At 32.2% G+C, this 21,341-nt stretch overlaps 1 protein-coding gene across 1 annotated transcript in view; it reads right to left on the reverse strand.

Moving 5' to 3' along the window:
* The window catches only part of LOC106711280 (serine/threonine-protein kinase SIK2), a 50,373-nt gene that overhangs the window by 21,912 nt on the left and 7,120 nt on the right, over positions 1-21,341 (reverse strand). Inside the window, exons 2-3 of the mRNA XM_014503581.2 lie at positions 7,546-7,662; positions 1,190-1,253 (exon numbers count right to left, since the gene is read on the reverse strand). Coding sequence (XP_014359067.2) covers positions 1,190-1,253; positions 7,546-7,662 — 181 coding nt within the window. The remainder of the gene's footprint in view (positions 1-1,189; positions 1,254-7,545; positions 7,663-21,341) is intronic.

The raw sequence follows: 21,341 nt of genomic DNA on the forward strand, positions 1-21,341 counted from the left end.
AGAAGGATACAAGAAAACAAGTAAATATACGTGAAATGAAACGTCAGGTCCAATGAATGAACTCTAAACTCCAAGCACATTTTTCAAAAATTAATCTTTAAAAGACCTAGTTTTTATTAAATAAAATACAATACCCAACTAATCAAGCTGCAAAGACAATACACCCCTGACCTATTCAATATAAAAGCAAGAAAATTGAATTATTGTTTCGTGCAAGGTGTCTCGTTTTATTTTAATGAAATTCCCTTCAAAGTAGATTGTGTTGGCACCGATTGTTTTCGGGAACGTAGTCAGCTGTGTGCGAAATTGCCCTTTCCCCGCCTCTCCCGCTCCCCCGCCGTACCCCGTTGAACCTGGCCAGTGACGTCATTGCGAGCCTGCTGACGTCATACACAAAACGACCAAAAAAAGTCCTTAATCGATCTCGAAGCGGTACTGTACTTGACTTTTCACTCTAAATTTTCTATAATATGCAAGGATAGCACAGACCTTTGTCTTTTTACATTTTAAGTAGACCAAATATAAGTATAACTCAATTTAAGTATTTGCCCTTAGTATTTTTTATTTCCTTTATTTTAGAACAAATGTGTACTTAAGTTATTCTAATGTTACAAAGAGAATCAATCCCAATTTTAAATATCAAAACTTGAGAATAACTTTAACGTTAGCGTTTTTAACTTAACACGTGACGTGTGACATCATTATCTTTCGTCATTTGAAATGTGAGAATTAAAATTATTATTTCAATCATGAAAAAGTTTAAAAAATACGCATTCATTTTTCTGTGTATTTTTCAATGACGTCCTATCTCATACGAGTATACGAGCCTGTATAAATAGGATCGCTGTGACGCATACATTAATTACACGTTTTTAACAATTCATCGTGTCTTGATAAATAACCCATGCCACGATATTCAATGACATGCTTTCAAAATTCAAAAACAAATTGGAACTCTGATTAATTTATTTTTCAGAAATCTTTTCAGCATTTTTTACCCTTAATTAATGATGTCTAGGCCATATAACGTTGGCCCAGTGCGGAATAACTTCAACCACATCTTTGAATTTCTTCTCATATATCAACAGAATTAAACACGACGTTTTCCTTCCCCAGAAAAAGGTACTTAATGGAAAGCAAATTAAATTATTATAACATATTATTTTTAAATAGAAAGTAATTTACTTACCAAATATTTCACCTTTACTAGCATACTCCGAAACAATGTAGATCATGTTTTTAGTTTCCATGACCTGTAACAAATTAAAGTAATATTTAATTTTGTAACATAATCGCAAATTAGACACGTTTGATAAACCCAAAGAAAACATTAAAACAAAACGTGTTACATTAGATTATTGTCTCATTTCCTCGTGTGAAATAAAAAACATTGAATTTTCATTCATGTAGTGTAATTGAGTACTTTGTTTGCCTTCGAATATTGCCTCATTGATGGATAGTTTTGATAGAAATTACAAGTACATCAATTATTTCACTAACTTAGCGTGTACTTAATAATACAATAAAAATACAGTGGTTATTTTTAGAGCATTAACACTTATAATTATGTTTTATAACACTATAAATTACACTTGTTGGTGTTAAACACGCAGAATATTGCGTGACCTTAAATCTATTTTTATATTTTCAGTAAATCTCAATGGGGCTAAGATTTTTATCAAAAATCACAGCTTTGGAGTTATTTTGGCGATATAATTATTCTAAATGTACGAAATGAAACGACATAAGTTATTACATAACAAGGTGTTACGGAATCGTTACAATTAATAAACTGGTCTAATTATAGAAGTACAAAGAAATTAGACCTGCCTTCTATTTTATATACTGTTTTACTTCTTATTAATAATAAAATAGTAAATGGCTTCTAGTCAGTTTGAAATTGATTTATGACAACAGTCCAATGCAAAATTCGCATGCGACTTCTATAAATAAATTAAAATGTTGATAATATCTACGTTAAAATAACATTAAAAATATGTATTTGAATATAATGTTTTCTAAATTAAATACAAAAAAGACACCCGCCGTTTAAATTCGTACTAAAATATCTAAATAAAAGGAAGTATAATTTAAAACAAAATCTAAATAAATAAATGACGTCAACAGATATCTATTGTAACGGAAACAACACTTCCTAGTTATTACAAAACTAATAAGGAGAATCCCTTACGTTAACATAGAGTTGTTTTACAAAGGTCAAACAAAACTTCCGTAATCAAATCGACGTGATAATCACGTAGTTTGTCTAAAGTCCGCTACACACCTGCAGTTTTAAATATTCAAATGCCTACACACATATGATTTAACTATGCAGTCAGGCTGTACAGTTAAAACTGACCTTCAGCTTAGCGGCCTTAAGCAATCTTACTAATATTATAAATGCGAAAGTTAAGATGGATGGATGTTTGGTAGAAGGTATCTCCGTAACGAGGCAACAGATCTTGAAATTTGCTACGATGTAGAACCTAGTCTGGAAGAATGCATAGGCTACTAAATAAGTTTTTTTTAAACCAAGAATAAGGTCACTACAACTTCAATATGCTTCTTTGTCATTGTTCGACAATTCTACATAAATCTCTCTATTGACAAACCTATGCCGGTGGTATCACAGATAATACAAAAAAAACAAATTGTTGTATAATTAATTTATTATAAATTCATTGATGACACAAAATTACAATATGATCTCATATTACAAGACGGCATTTCCCATAGTTTGGCTGAAATGAAAATAAAATTAGTGCTACGGTCGACTGGTATTTTGCTACGAAGGCCAAATTATTCGAGATGTTCTATTGTCGTGTTTAAACACACTTCACCGATGAACTGACCGCAGAGTCGTAAAACTTCATGCTATTATAAATATCCCGGTGAGTCAATGTTTATGTCTTGTCGTTCACGGTCATTGTTTTACATTTTACTCACTGCCGCTATTAAATATTGAACTAGTTCTATATTATTTCGAAGTTTTACTTCCTTATTATTTACATTTCGAAATTATAAGACAAAGTTAAGTTAAAACAGGTTTATTTAAAATATACACTTCATGAAAAATGTGAAACACATTTTTTTAAACTAATTATGAATATGCATATAGTTTTTTAGATTTAATCGCGTTTTATGGCTACATTTCCGATGTTTTGAATTCTCAACAGCATTCATGGTCACAGCGGAAGTTTTTGATGCGTGTAAAATTAGTTCAATTAGACTCGTAATATATTTGAAATCAGCATATTTTAATATGACCTCATAAATTTAAATTTTAAATAAATAGTACCAAAAAAGTTTATGATTCTAAATAACCATAATGATAATTTTATTAATTGCCACAATTCATCTAATTTTTTTATTTTTTACTTTTAAGAATATTTAGTAGGTACACAAATCTTCTATCGTTTAAAAACATTGATTTTTATTCATGTAGACTTTGTAATACATATTACGTAGATTGTAAAATAACCGAATGCGTAGGTAATTGCATTGGAAACACAAAACGCGGATGTTTGACCGTAATGATAACATCAAACGGAAATACTGCCCCTTCCCGCGTTTTAAGGACGCGCCTCGGTTCATACGTATGAACACACGCCGTAGAAATGTTTATACAACTTGGTCCAGTTCATTCACTGTTTAATTCTACAACGCTATTCAGAACCATTGAGTAAGCCATTGTTTGAAAACAATTTTGTTATCGTTCACTGGTTATATTAAAAATTGCTTTTACCCATTCAATATTTAAGGTACCAACTAAACTTTGTATGTATGTACGTATGCGAAGGTTTTGCAAAGTGTTCCTCTATACTGTAGTATTAGTAAACTAAACTAGAGTAATAAATGAGAATCTCTGCGTAATTCAGATGAAAGAGATTCTTTTTCTCACACGTGTCTAAACATAGTTTCTAGTTTCCTTTTTCATTTTGCAAAAACTTATAAATTTTTTATCTCTCAAAAAACGAAAGTAAACCAAATGTTTTATGCAAAACCGATTTAAAATTGATATTAAATCGATACAATTATTACATAATTTGTCTTCATCGATTAATTGAATTAAATGACAACATTCGTCTCAAATTTCCAGATCACTACTCCAAGTAATTAAGCAAATAAGCGTACATACGAAACACGTGAATCATTTGAAAGGTTAAAGTTAGATGTTAATATAGTATCGTACAGTAACAAATCTTTTTTACATTTTCATTTAATCTTGTAACTTTTTGTAGCTTTACTATTTAAATGTAAGCCGTAAGTTGTTCAAAATATCTAAAATATTTTAATTAAACGTTTCCTAAAATTTTAACTAACGCAACTGAATTTCACATTACAAAATGCGAATGTGATACGAATAACAGGTAAACATTGTATGTTGATTATTATACAGTAACAAAATTAAAAAAAAAATTAAGCAATAACAATAAAAAAAATTTGGAAGTTATGTTTTTTATGTTTGTCCTTTACGTGTGCGACTGTACAACGTGTGCGGGGGCGATGCACGACAAATCAATTAACGTTCGCCATGTTTAGAGTGGAACAAACAGGTGCCGGCAAAGGTCCGATACTTGCTCATGTAAACCTTGTGATGACGTGCCTTTAATTAACATCAAGTTTGTTAACCAACAACACTAAATCAATAGCACAAATTGACCTAGATTGTATCCCATTTGCATTATAACAGTCAAGCAATTAAGTTATACCATACATACAATTGACTTTTCCAGTGTATGTTTTTCGACATATATCGAAAGGTCGTATATAATTTCATAGAATAGTTTATTTTTTCATTCGCGATTTAAAAAAGTTATAGCAATTTAAAAATTCACGTCTAAACTCGATGCCAAAGCTGAGCCGAAGGCTGCCGGCACTCACTAGTACATCACCTCAATCATATATAAAATTCCATGTACTCTGACGTCGAATTTTATTTTTAAAAATGTACGTAAAAAATAAAACATGCTTTGGAAAATTCACGTCTCAAAACGATCACGACCACAATAACTAATTTAAATCCTTTTTCTTGTTGTAGCAAAATAAAATTAAAAATAAATAGGCTCATCGAAGTAAGTATACAGCGAAGTCATAGGAACAAGTTTATAACACAATTACATAACTCACTAAGTGTCTAGTTTATTATTGTTAAGAAGCAAAAACAACAATTTCCTGTATGAGGAAGTAATGCGGGCAAGCGCAGTCAGCTACAGTGCAGTGTGTTATGTAAAACATGACATATACAAAGCATGTTATACTTATTACATTCCGTTTACATAAGCCTATGTTAAGAAAGGACTTCTCAATATATCATTTTTTAAATTGTAAATGTAATTAAACGTTACATAGATAATCATCTAATTTGTGTACGCAGAGAAAAATTAGCGACGAAAAAATTATAATATTTATAATATTATTTGTTATATTCCAAGTTAAAACAGTTTTATAATTAAAAGAGAAAGTTGGGAATAGAATTAAGTAAGGTATGCTTGGAGTCATTCTTCTTAATGAAGAGCCTCTCCTTATTTACAAAGTTGTACATAATAGGGATAATGTTGGTAGTCTGATTGACAAATTTTCTTTAGGTATAATAAGAGGAGGAACAGTTGAGCGTTACTCATAACTCTTTGGTCATATGAAACTTGACGAAAATTGTTGACATGTCCATTACGTAAATTACTTGATATGTTACTTTGACTTGTAAACTTCATGTTGTATTTACAATTAGGAAGTTTAAAAAGCAGTTAACCCGAACAGAGTATTGTTTCAAATCTATCTTTAAGTTGCTTTGTTCCACATTCCGTGGTACTTGTACCTAGCATGTTAGAAAAATTGTGTTAATTGCTAGAAATATCGCCTTCAATGATTACGAAAAATTTTAAAACGCAACGAATACTAATTTTACAACGTTTTAACAACCTATCTGTTTCACGACAATTTCTCAACAAGAATACTTTCTAACATCATACTAATATTATAAATGCGAATGTTTAGATACGAGTAGATGAACGGATCTTGATGAAATTTGGCACAGGTGAGACTACGTTTTTTTTAATTCCGCGTGGTCAGAGTCGCGGGCGACAGCTAGTAACATAATAATTATGACTTAAAGTGTATACAGCAGATAAGACTTACTGCAATTGAATAGAGAATATTAAATTTTATTATGCCTGCATAGTAACAAGAAGCTATTATAATGCCTATCTATTAACGTGGTTTTATATATTCTAGTGATTTGTGTACTGTAATATATTAGACCACAATAGACTTACAGATACTCTATATTTAATCTTTTGTAATCTTCATTCTATTTTCTTTTGTTACTTAAACAATCTGCTATATTGTGAATAACAACGATACTATTAGTCAGTATGTCACTCCATAGATAAGAAGGTTTACAATACCAATTTGGCAAGAGCCTTTCAATATCTATTAGGTACTTTCACCTAAGTATATGTCATTAGAAAGCTACATTTAATATAAGCAGAACGATTAACGGTGGTACATAATGTTTCATTTATTATTGAGGCTAAGAAGACATTACTATGAGTAGGCAGACTACTTTACACACACGCTTACATTTTTTTATAGACATAACATGAAATTACGTTATGTCCTAGATTTGAATGTGCAAACATGTCATAGGTTGTTAATACAACTGTCGTGGTCAGTCAAGCAACGCGCGTCTAAATAGCGTATCAACCAAATACTGCTATAGCGTACGATTAACTTAACCAGTTTACTGTTAATTCAAACGAATTTGTTCCGCTGACAGCTAACGGCTAACTTGCAACGGCAATGACAGTTATATATCTTCCACTGATGTCTCACTTCTGTGACCAAATGGTATGGTAAATTTACAGAATATACTCTTACTACAGAGTTATTACAAATATTCTTAACTTTTGATAAATATACTCTTATAATTACGAAACTTCTACATCAGTCTTAAACAAACTTATACATTATAAAAAAACGTACATACAAATATGAAAATGTATATACGAGTAACAAGTAAAAAATATTCATAAACACTATGTTGAGTTCAAGTACAAATTTATAGTCATTCAGAAAAGGATAAATAAAATATTATAAGGGAAAAATAATAAACAAAACGGGAAGTAACTATATCCAAATTAGGATTTAGAACTTTACAGATCTATAGATTGACAGATAAGTGCCTTTAAATTGACATTATAGACCGACAAGGATATCTGACCAGGTGGTCATAATTCAAAGTAAATTATGATAGCTCAAAGTTATGAGATCCTTTTTGTACCGTAGTTGTCATTGTATTTTTAATCCTACAATTATTTTAAATAATTTTGCATCACGTAGTTGTATTTCCACTGTATTATAAATAAATAAATAAAATAAATAAAGAAATGTATTTTTTATGTCTTTTTCTATGTACATGTATATTTTATATATTTTCTAACAGAACCAATTAACAGAAGCGACTCTCACATCGGTCTAGACTTCCTTGTTTGACTATAGAAAGTTAATCATTTTCGATTCAGATTTATACAAAAAATGATTTACCTGATAAAGCTTAATAATATGAGGATGGTCCAGCCTCTTCATGATGTCCACTTCTCGGTAGACCTTTTGAAGGTTGCCGGCGTCTAATTGTGATTTATCTATTATCTTAATTGCTACCTGTAACAAGAAATACATAAATTATAAAGAGATAAAAAAGTCTGCCTTCCTTCCTTCTTTTTACCCTTGATTCAGCATCTTTAATATAATATGTAGAGGTGCTTTGGTGCACTGTAATATTTTTTGTCTGTTTCTAATCTTGTTTACGGTTCATTTATGACGTGATATGACGACAGATCTTGTCGTTCCGTTGCCAACCTTTTTTTTTTTTTTTTTTTTTTTTCAGAGGGGAATGCTTTATGCATACTCCGCGCCCCGGGGGAGGCGCGGTAGTTATGTGGGATTCTCTTCCAGATGGGAAGCATACCCACTAAACCCCTCTGTTCCTCCAACGCATGATGGAGGGGCTGCGGGCACGCTTTCGCTTTCGTCCGCAACCCCGCCTGCGCCAGCTGCCGAGGCAGCTCCCACTACAGGGGAGGTCGATCCCTAGCCACAGGTGACGGATCCCCCCGTATCCGGCACCCTAAGGCTGTTGAGGGGGGAGGCGAGGGCGGCGACATATTGCCGCCCTTGCCTCCCCACTCTTCTACGTCGGAGCGGGGGTACCAGGGGATTTTCCCCGTGCTCCCGCTCCCTTGCCCCCCTCTACGAAATAACAACTTCGCAGAGGAAAGCAACCGCTCGCCGTGACCTCTCACTTCCCAACATGGCGTCTATAACGCCGGAAGCGAGAGGTCACCGCCTGTCGCCACCATCATTATTGCGGCGCTCCTGGGCCTAGGCTATTGTGGGGGGGGGGCGAGGGCGGCAATATATTGCCGCCTTCGCCTTCCCATTCTTCTACGTCGGAGCGGGGGCGCCAGAGGATTTTCCTCGCGCTCCCGCTCCCTTGCCTCCTTCTGAGAAATAACAATTTCGCAAAAGGAGGCAACCGCTTCTTCCGTTGCCAACCTACGGCAACATTGTGCAAGGCAAATTCTTCAGCTTTGAAGTGTGGGCGTGTTGTTTACATGCCGTGTTCATAAAGCAGTTTCCAGATCTTACTTCGACCTTAATCTATAAATGGTGCCATCAAATTAACGACTGTCTTTTGTTTAAGGTATTCCAAATTCTTATAAATTCAGACGTCTATCGTTATGTTAGTTATAAGTAATCAAATAATAATTTGCAATACTTGTTTATAAAAGAATATTATAATAGTCCCAATATATTTATACCCAAAATAAGGAATAGGAACTAAAGCTAAAAAAAATAAATCCAAGTTTCTTAACTTAGGAGCCTCACAATGACTGTTTATAGCTTATATTATAGTTTAGTTTATTGGCCATTTATTATTTTATTTGTATACCTAAATACTTAAAGTCTTACAAAAAGCTGTATTTCAGGGAATATTTGTACGAACAATTTGTATTTGCGCAAAGTAATTGAACCAGTGTCCTTGCGTGACATTACTCCACATCCAAGGTAAAAGTGCAATGTTTCATACTAGGTCGTCGTTCCTATCAAACGATCAAACTTGCCTGTATGTAGATGACCTTTTTATATGTAAGATAATAGTCTAATCCACTTTGGTGAGTTAATGTAATGAGATACAAGCAATTTATTATTAACGTCACTTTATTAAATATTTAGTTAATATCAATTTAATGTAATTAAAAATAATCTTTGCACATAACAAACCCATCATAGTAGGTTCTATTATATTGGTGAAGCATACCCATAGAAATTGAGATAAGTAAATACGGACTCCAATACTCTTAGGTAACTAATTAATGCAATTTTTCATTGAAATATTTTAATCTCTTCAATATTTGGAATTTTTTTTTCTAACCTCATTATATCTATCAACTATAAATAATAACAAATGTATGTTGTAGGAACAGAACCAATATCATCATGATTCTTGGAATAAGGACACTAATAATTCTAAGCAGAAAATTCATTCAAACTTTTGTCCTCCAGTTAGAAAAGAACAGTTATAGCGGGTCGCTGTCAGACAAAGAGGCGTTGACGTCAAAATGGACGTCACATGCCCCAGACGATTGAGCCAATTGACGTGATTGGAGCGACCTCTACACAGACCACTCAATAAAATATCTAATAAAAGAAAGTTGCTAATATTTCAAAGGAAATGGTACGGTCGTAGAATTAAATAAGTCTACTTTTAATGGAAAAGACGTTGATATAAATTGAATTAATGATAAATTGTAAATGTAATTTGTCCAGGAGGATGTTCTTTTTCCTGAAATAGGAATACGAAATTAAAAACCTAAGTCAGTCTTTTTATCTGTTCATACTCTTACTATTCGGTATCGCAAAGAGCTAGACAAATACTGTTTCCAAATATTTTTTTTAGAACTACTCAGGATGTGTGATTCTATAATCAAATGTATACATTTTAAAATTAATAATAACATTCTTGTTTAATGTCCTCACAAGGTTTCTTTAATTTTTGATTTAGTAACATATTGTTCAAGACTAAATACCACAGAACAAATGGACTTAGCCGACTCGTCTGATTTTAGATACGAAGGCAACGGCAGAAAACAGGACGGGCGATTTATTTGCGGAATTGCGAATCGAACTGGTTGTAGCGGGCGATATGCCGACATTGACCCCAATGTAATAGGAGCATGTGTCTCCCACGTCACTAAACCTGTCATTACTTCAGCCCGCTAATTGATTAGGTTACGGTCATCACAAACGTAACACCATTTAGACCACATGTTAAAGATCTTTTAATGTTTACATTCATCTTAGATACGTTACGTCATAAGTTCTTAGTCGGCTTATCATGTAGATTGTAGTAGGATCGTTTCAAAAAATTATTTCTTGTACAAATGAAATCAAAATTATAAAGTAATCCATAATGAGAAATAAATAATAATAGATTTATGTACAAATTTTTCTTTTTTAGCAGTTTCAGGAGGTCATTCCGTCGGTTGCAACTTTGTATGCAATAAAATCAAGTTTAAAAAAAGTAGTTATTTTACCAAAAAGAGTCAAGGTCTCCTTGTACCCAAAACCAAGTTACGTTATTATTCGCTAGGAACGCATTATCGTATAGCTGACGCACCTGTGTTCTTTGCAACGTCATCAGCTAATGGTGCAAGCAATAACATCGCATGATAAAGCCACTCCAGCAAACACATTCATTATACTGACCTCAATACTGAATACAATATGAGGACGAACATCTTATTGTCATTTTTATAAATTACAGAATAATTCCTCATAAATAATGTATTCTTTTATTTTACTTTTGGAATTCGTTTCATTAAACGGAATCTAAATAGAAACATTTACAGGTTGAATTTATTTTCCTGTGCAAACTGTATCCGCTGAAGTACACATTTTAAATGGCCTAAAGTATAACGAATGTTGATTCATACTTGAAAACGAAATGAAAACCATTATGAAATGTACTTAATTTCCGTTAGGTCGTATTTCAAAATTAATGTTGCTTAAATAAATACCTCCTTAACCTACAAAGGTAAGCGGAAAATAAGGTTTTTCCACGAAAATGACACTGTTTCTCTGACACTCCATGAATAGACCTTTAGTAAGCCGATATCAGAGTAGGACCACGTGATCCTAACCTATTGTTTTTTAATTTCGGAACTGCCATACTTATAATCATTTCAAAGATATTTTTGTAGGCCTAATGTACTGATTTTTCATTCATAGGTACTCGTATACACATTAAGAGGCACACGGTTCTAAACTATTGTAGAATTATTGATTGTGCATCAGTTTTAGTTAGTTTGACTTATTATTTAAATATTTAGCTTATATTAAACAGAGAGGTGGTGAGTAATTATTTTCTTTTTTGTACATACATATATTTTTACGCTTTTTTATGGAGCAACCCTTGGAACGTTTAAAAAACTTGCCATAAAAATGCCTCGTTACGACTCCCGCCCGCTTCGAGCAATAAAATGAACAATCTAATAAGTAGTTGTAACCCTACCGTTTTTATAATTACTCAACGTTACGCATTTTAATTATTTTCGAAATTAATATAACCGATATCATATTTAAAATTTAATTCTTAAATGAGTAGTAGCGTTAATTAATGATTAAAGGGGAATTTTTTATATTTTTTTATTTAAATTTTATGACAATAAAAATTTATATATTTCTTGCATTACTTTTGCGTATTAAAGTGATAAATATGAAAATGAATTATATGTTACATATTAATCATACCTAACTTACAGTTTATGCCTTTAGTAAAAAAAAAATTAAAATCCACTCTATTCTTTTCTATTCCACCTCTTTTTTTAAACTACTTTTACCTCCTTTGTAAATAATTTCATCCGTATATTACCTATTTATTAAGTTTTAATCTGCGTGTATGTTCCCCAGTAAAACATATTAATCTTTAAGTAGATATCTCGCTTAAGTATTTCAGAAACAATAAATCAATGTCTTTTAAGAGAGAAGTGGTTCTGTGCTAACCCGTGCGAAAAACGATTTCATTTTTATACAATGATGAGACTTTTTCACGATAACATTCCTTGTAACAGATGCAGTATGTTCATTGATATGAGTCAATAACAAAATCATATCTCACGATCTTATAACCTTGTTAAGTTTGATATAAAAACATCGTGAGTAATGATGAAAGATTTTCACCAAGAATTTATTTCATGACATTCTTCAAACATACGAAAAAAATAAATTTACGTCAAGTATTTAAATATTGACGTACATACGTTTTGTCCCACATTTTTCTTTGCCCGCCACTCACCTGTCATGTAGGTCAATAACCTAGATGTTATTGAACCGTCTAAGTCAAAGTGTAGGGGCAGGGTAACGCAGGAAGGCGCGGGTGGGATTTACAAAGGAATTACTTTATGCACACCTTCGACTTACTCTGTTTGATTTTTTTTACTGTCATAAAAGTAAATGTAAATTTTTAAAGTAAGAGACATAATATTTTTTTCTCAGTCCCTCACTTTCGATTGAAACAATTGTTTTTATATTGTGTATATTCCTATTTCGTTATAGGGAAATAGTAACCATAGGTTACCATTGGCGAGGTTAAACTTACGTGACAATGGGCAAGCTACACCCACACATAGTCCATAGAGAAATACGCGTGAAGATTAATAAAGGGTGAGAATCCCAAAAGATAGATCAATGATCTGATCAAAGCTTAGAATCCATTGAATAATTGTCGTGGGCATTAATTTGCAGATGATAATAATGATTATACGAAACTCAATGACCCTGTAAGGTTATCGAACTGACAGGAAGGCAAACTTTTTCGGAAGTAACACGTGATGAAATATAGAGAAATTTTACCGAAATAAATAATTCAACTTCCGGCTTAAATGTACATAAAGAGGTGAATAAAGTTATCAGTCGTGTTATCACAGTTCATTGATAAACATTTTAAACGGATCTACAATATTGCTTTGTTTTTATTTTTTTCTTGTTTAAATTTAAAGTTGTTTATTAACAATAATATTATGTTTCTTGTAAAGTAAACAATACTGAGAAATAGCAATTACTAGGTTTTTTCTTAGATTATAAAGTGGTATTGCTTTATGTCTCTCTAACTATCTGTAACAATATACAATTTTATACGTCATGCTTACATTTAGTTTTGTTTTAAAAATAATTTACATTTATGTGTAAATTTGACTTATAAAAGAACACTCCGTACAAGGTAGACAGCAATTGCCATATGAGGCAACAAATAAAACAAAGGCATTACCAAATACAAAATCATTAATATACCAAAAATTAGTAATTTCCAATTAGAGCGTGAAATTAAGAATATCTGCTTCAAATGGAAAACAGCATTGAATAATTAGCAACGCGATATGAACGACGTGACGTCACGTGAAGCGAATCCGATATCAAGGTCTTGCATCACACCGCGATCAAACAATTTTACTAGCATCGGAACGTACGTAAATATGAGTAAAATTGATTATCGACTCTAAATCTATTGACAAAGAGATAAGATTTGGTTGCATGTGTAACACGGAGATACTTGTCATCAAATATGAATGTTAGCCAATAAAGCAAGCAAGAAAGGAAAGCTTCATGCGGTACACAAGGTATCTTCAATTTAATACTAGATCATCTTATTATATCCTATCCATCAAAGAACTGAGGTATTCAGCCATCTTTGTTACCTTTGGTTTCTGAGACCAAAATCTCTATTTATACATACATATAAAACATTTTGTCATTATCTTTGACAAAACAGAGATAACAATATGTTTTAAACAATATGTTTGGTCTCAGAAACATATGGTTAGTCAACCATTAAATATAGTATTTGTCACATAAGATATTTATTACTACGTATTTGCGATGCTGATAGCGAAAAACCAATTTATTAAACTTATTTGTCAGTCTGTATGTCTATCCGCAAGGCCGCGTTTGTTCCGGGTAATCTCTGGAACGGATTGACCGATTTTGTCGGGACTTTGTCGGGAAACTATCTGATGCATGCGGGATTAGTATAGGCTACTTTTTTAATTTCGCGCCGACGAAGTCGCAGGCGAAAACAATCTACTTTCATTTAAATCTAAAGATTAATGTTCTACAAAAGCTAAAAGTACAATACCATTTTTTCATAGTCGAGTGAAGTGCGAAAAGTAAGGGCGGCCTTTACAATCGTCCAGACGAAAGCCATTTCATGTCAATAGAAACGGGTGCCGCTTACGCTAAAAGCGAAAAGTGAACGAGTAGATAGAGTTGAATGTTTTCTTCTGTTAATACGAAACGCGCAAGTCTAAATTTATTGACTTTGAAATTACGATAGATACGAAAATAGTAGCATCGAAATTAGCACTAGTCTAAGCCTAGGTTTAGAAAAGATCTAGGCATTAGAGCTGTGTAGACTTTTAGTAGAGCTGTGGTTACGTAATACAGGATAAGTCACGGGTTTACGCTCACTATTTTAATTACAGTTAACCCTAAAAGGCGTTGTTGGATGAAGTAAAGGTACTAGACCGTAAAAACGTTTCATTTTACACTAAATGCTTCTACGATCGCTGAATTAAGTAACCTATTCTATACTATTCTATCAAGTTATATTTGATAACTTGATAGAATAGTATTTTAAGTCCCTATTACGGTGGTTCAAAACGCTAAAGAATACGTCTCATATGTAAGTTTTACTACATTTGTCAACCAATCATTCGTGTATCGTATCTCATTGTTTCATTTTTATTTGATAAGAAGATTGGGGCTCGTTCGATAAATTCTCAGTATAAATTAGACTTATAGATAGTATGTCTAAACCTTGTCATCTTATCTTAAACCTTACTCGATACCATTGACACTTGATCCCCTTAATGTTTATATCGTGGGTATTAAATGTACAATCAATAAAAATGTCACATTGTGTGACGCACGTTAACATCGTCATCGCGTATTAATTTGATTAGCAAGTCGTAAATTATTATATGTATTTCAGCGACGAGCAACGAGCCAACGGAATATGCCACCACTCGACTTTAATGCTCATATTTGTATCTCTAATTACATTACAGGTGAACATATACATTTTTAGATGAATATTTCAGTTTTCTAGGATAATTTTCTACCACGATCATCGATAAAAGTTAATACTATCTCACCGGTTCCCAAAACACTTGTATTAATAGAAGGGTAACACTATTTTTTTTTAAAGATAATGATTATATATTTTTATAAAAGTCTTTAAAAAATTGAAATTCTCACTTGTAGTTAAAAAAGCTACAACATCGGGAAGTAACAAAAGATTACATATATAAATAGAAGAGGATAAGGCCCTTCGTACACAAGGCAATGTTAATCTTCAAAACCCGTCAATTTTAGTCGCTAAGCGACACGCAATGCATTATCATAGAGCTTCTTTCTGTCATCGCCAACGTCGCACACATTCTTCTTAGGATGTTGCAAAGGCGTTAAATAAATAAATCGGTATAGGAACGCACCTGCGAAGCGTTTTAGTATCAAATATTTAACAGCTAACGTTTTAAAGCATTATCATAAACTATATAATAATTTAATTTATAACACGAACACGATATTGAGAAGAGCTTCAACATAAATTTATTCAGAAAAAAATTTTATTAAAATTTTATCAAAATCTTACATAGATTAAAAACATACCTATATAAGTCTATATTGTTGCTACTTAAATTAATATATAAGTTATCGGTGCATACCTTGATTACGATAACCTGAAAAAATCACAAAACAACAATATGTTGTTGTAAAATCTCTGTTTTTAAAAAAAATAATCTGTCTTGTCAAAGGTGACAAATGACAGGGATGACGATATGTTTTTACAGAGATTTTGGTATCAGAAACCTAAGGTGAGACTACTTTTTCGTGTTTTAGTTTGTTAAGTTTTATAAATACAGTATAGAGATATGGTTTTGAAATGGCTTTATAAATACACCTGCTTTAATTAAAAAGCAACATAATCTAGTTGTATTTCGTTAACTTGAATACGTATACTAAAACTGTAAAAAAAATTTTTATGACTAAATAATAGTGATATTTTCTATAACTTACAAAAAAATGTACTCTCATAATAATAGCGCATTAAAAATAAATTAAATTATTTAAACTTGGTTATCTTCCTTTAAGAACCGTCTACAGACGTAACGTACACGTTTTTTGGAGAGGATTAGGCAATAGACACTGAACTTGACAGGTATGTTTGAGAGCATGAAAACATTAAAAACTAGCTTTTACCCGCGACTCCGTCCACGCGGAATAAAAAATAGAAAACGGGGTAAAAATTATCCTATGTCCGTTTCCTGGTTCTAAGCTACCTGCCCACCAATTTTCAGTCAAATCGATTCAGCCGTTCTTGAGTTATAAATAGTGCAACTAACACGACTTTCTTTTATATATATAATAGATAGATAGACACAGACATCTTCAGTAGAGATATCGTTTTAACTGCTACCAGAAACGTATTACAGCGTCGGACATCAGACGAGACATTTTCAAAACGTAAAAATTGTTGCAAACTATCTAGAATAATTAATGTATTGCAATTAATAAACTAATACAATACAATTATTATAGTTAAATGTATATAAATTGATTCCATAGTTAAATCGTATCGCTTATCTTATTTTAAACAATAGCACAACCTAAAAACCTTAATGCGACAATCGCTTTTATTGAAATTACTGATAAAGCAATTTAAAAATATAAATTTACGTTTTCAACAAATTCATTATTTCTTATTATCTTTAGTAATTCCAATAAATTAATTTTCCATTCCATTTGAATGATAACGTTATTTAAAAACAAACATAAATTCCACGATAGCTCCTTTCTATTAAAGAATAAAATGAACTTTGTAAAAATACGTATAACACTTTATCTTCAGGTAAATTTAAAGCGATAAAAGGAAGTATATTTTGCATTAGTGGCAACAAATTATCATATTGACCGATAGGTGAATAAAAAAATTTGCTACATTTCACATAAAAATATATTTTAAATTGCATCTCATCAGACACAAGAAAATTGTTTAAGATCGTGTACCTATTTTGAATTGTTCGTGATCGTGTGATTCAAATTGTTTTGCTGTGCCGTCACCGAACGATCATACATGAATTAATCCGTTTTTAATTTATATTAAACCTATCCCTTTTTTTACATATGCTTTGAATTACTATGTATACCATAATTTTAGTAAATAATGAAACGTCTTAAAACTCTAACATAGTTTTGAAAGACAGACAACAAAGTGATCATAATATGATATTTATCTATATATATAAAAGAAAGTCGTGTTAGTTACACTATTTATAACTCAAGAACGGCTGAATCGATTTGACTGAAAATTGGTGAGCAGGTAGCTTAGAACCAGGAAACGGACATAGGATAATTTTTACCCCGTTTTCTATTTTTTATTCCGCGCGGACGGAGTCGCGGGTAAAAACTAGTATATTATAAGGGTTCCGTTTTTTCCTTTCGAGGTACCCTAAAAATCATTTAAATTTAACTGTACTCATCAAAACCGTTAAAAGATATATAATATTTAAATTAGACATCGCGGGCTCTCCTGAAACTCTGCCTTTTGCTAGTTATAACTTGAAGATAATTGATGAATTGCGTATGGTTTATCTATATATATAAAAGAAAGTTGTGTTAGTTACACCATTTATAACTCAAGAACGGCTGAATCGATTTGACTGAAAATTGGTCGGCAGGTAGCTTAGAACCAGGAAACGGACATAGGATAATTTTTACCCCGTTTTCTATTTTTTATTCCGCGCGGACGGAGTCGCGGGTAAAAGCTAGTTGTTGATAAATAAAAATCAAAAAATGGAAAGCACAGGCAGTTAATTTGGTCACCTTACGATATACCTTTGTTATTAAACAGCTATAGGTGAACTTGTCTCCAAACAGCAGGCGACAGACGATTGCGTCAATGCTTATCTTTTAATTGTGATAAAATCATAAGACACGATCTAGCGTATTATAACTATTGACGTACCTGCTACAAATTATCACTTTATTCAAATCTTTTGTAGACACCTTAATGACTTTAATTAACAATTAAACAAGGTAATTACTACCAACATAATAAAATAGCTCTTACTTAAAAACTTAAGTAAATTGACAGTTAAAATTTATATGTATGTATGTTATTTTTGTATTAGCAACATAAAATTATGACAGCCATAATTCCAGATTAATTTAGAAACATTAATTCACAACATTAAATCATAGATAAATTATTTATTTTATAACTTTTATAGAATACTGTTAGAAGAATTATGTTTAAAATCAGAACGTAGTTAAATAAATGATGTGTCATGAACTTAGTTTCCTAGTTAGGAGGACGTGCAACCCTCGACCGAATTCTGTGTGATCAACAAGTCTAGACGGCGATCAATACCAGCGTGTGAGCGAGAGAGAATAGGCACGAGGGAGACAGGTGCTCGTTTCCCGTTCCTTGTTCAGGCTTCGCTTGAGATATGACAGTCCATGGAATCTTTTTTCATATTCACCTAAACACCATATAATTAGTTTCAGAAAACCCATATCATATTTTAGTTCATTCTATTCGAATGATCTGTAATAATTCTGTAATTGTGTAACTGTTAATAACGTGAACATATTATAAGAAATAATATTTAAGGTTGTAAAAAGCTTTTTGACTAAAAATAAATCAAAAGAATTTGACAGTAAAAATTAATTTCGTCGACAACATAAAAATATATTTTCGTATCATCATATTTTCATATCATGTTAAACATACATTAAAACAACTTTTACGAATTATTTTTAACATTATCTAACAACACTGAAAACAGATATTTTCAGCGTTTCCATTAACTACAAACCATTCAAAATCACTCGGTGTGTAAAGATGGCGTTAAGTAGCACCCATCTACCCTTATGTACGTAGTACGCTACGTCGGGGTGCATAGTACCCTCCATTCTAGTGCCACCCCAAAACCAACCCCCCACAGCCTCGGCCTAGACATCAGACAAGTTTTTTCCAACGCTACAACCGACACGCATTGAATTTAATTTACCAGAGCCCGTCGGTGCATTTCATTCTTTATAGCGAATACTTCAGTTTTATTTAGTTTTTCATGAAATGTTGAATGGATGTTATTTGTAAATGGATGCAGTATACAATTAATACTCTACGTGGCCTAATTTCGGTATATAGTAACGATGTAACTGTCATTTTTACCAGAAGATAGGATCATTTATTATCGTCAACTTAAAGTATGTTGATAGTGTTTTGTTTACATTTCCGACTTTATATACGAGGGAATACATTATTTATCAACAGTGTAACATAAACACATAATTGATTGACGTCACAATATGACATAATGTTAAGCAAAGCGTTTGATCTCATACAATTGGATTATCTCTAAAATGTCTATAACTTTTATCAGTTCCTTTTGCATTTAAATTCACTCCTATAATTTAGGCAGAAGTGGGCAGTAATTAGCAATTTTCATTCGGTTTTGACTTTATCTAACATCAGATATAACACACACAATAAATTAAAAACAAAACCTAATTAAATAGACAACTTCGTACAAGAATATTGTCTTTCATGTACCTAAGTATGAAACACGGAGTGTAATGTTCCTACGCAACACAAGAAATAATGTGGCACAAAAGATTACATTCCAAAGACGTTTATTGGACATCATAAAATCATATTTTAAACAAACTTGCGAGATAAAAGGAAAGTTTCTGTGGCAAAAGCATCTGAAAAACGAAACGCAGAAGACGGTGTTGAGGGTGACCGCGAAACTGCAGAATACAGATAACGGCGAGGCACTGACGCAGAAATCCAAAATAGATAACGTATTTGCGTCAAGCGAACATTTTTCAAGCGGCCCAGTGTAAACGGAGCGCGTGCCATACGGAACGATTTCCTGGCAGAATATTCGCAACACTTATATGTGCACATCACGCATCCCTGGCATGTTCCCGCTTTATTTTAAAACTTCTTGCAACGCGAACGATTGCTGGGATAAACGCAAACATTGCCTTAACTAAATTTGAAAGCTTCTGAGAGATTTCGTACTTCTAATCAATACGGTAGGTCTTAACCTATCATTACTATTGCTATGAAATGTATAAATCTGCGGCCAAAGGATTACATGCGACAAGATGGATCGAATCAAACAAAAGGATTTAGAACTTTCTCTTTAACATCGAAGCTGCTTTTTCAGTAGGTATATAAACACAGCCTAAGTTTTGAATTCCATAAACTATTCAGTATTTTGTGATACACCTAACAAAGTTAACTAAAGTACATCCAAGTGTGAACATTGCTCGCGTGATATTTCTCGATGCAACAAATCATTTGACAATCAGAAACTTGCAGCGTCGTGATCATGTCTCATAGATCGTGATCGTTATCAGATGCGCGACTTAATTAATTTCTCTCGGATTTATCGAGTGAATGTTACACCCGCTCATAACACACATTTGTAACGGACCACTGCATTGTTCTATTGCATTTCAAATAGTATAATTTAGTGGTATTAGAACACTAGTTATTTTTTAATTAATAACTTATGATTTTATTCCTGTGATAGTCGGATGAAATACATTTAAACACATACTTAACTTTTACAATGTGGTAAAGTGAGTTCAGAAAGGACAGTAACAATTATAATTTGATAAACCTCTGCTTTCCTTACACTACAATAGACAAGAAATATTTTCATTGTTTAATTTAGAAATCAACAGTCATACGTAAGTTCTAATCAATGACAATATCTTAAGCAAGATATTGGTTACCTAGTATGATAATTAATCAATTCGTTTTTGACGTCAGCAATTAATGAAAATGCAAAATTAACTAGTTACATCGTTAAATCTACGTTCTCATGAAGGTTTTGGATGATAATATCTTTTATACACGTGTTTTTGCAGCGAAGACCCACGATAAAATGGTAATTAAAACAGATTTAAAAATATCACCATAATGTTAGTACATTTGCTACGAAATACTATATACATAATGTAAATATTAACGTATATACCCGGACTTGTCTTGACAAATATGAAAAAACATCAAGAAATTTAAAACTTCGACGATTTTCGTTATAAAGTTTTTGTTTGTTGCGATCAATCGTTACCATATAGGCACTCTTCAGCAAAAAGTTTATCTTTACACATACAGGCTGTTACATTATTTTCTGCGCTATCGATATTGCCTTTTCTTGCGGAAAATAAAATTTTACGACTGTATTACTGAGGCACAA

The sequence above is a fragment of the Papilio machaon genome, chromosome 14 (assembly GCF_912999745.1).
Source record: "Papilio machaon chromosome 14, ilPapMach1.1, whole genome shotgun sequence".
NCBI classification, from domain to species: domain Eukaryota; kingdom Metazoa; phylum Arthropoda; class Insecta; order Lepidoptera; family Papilionidae; genus Papilio; species Papilio machaon.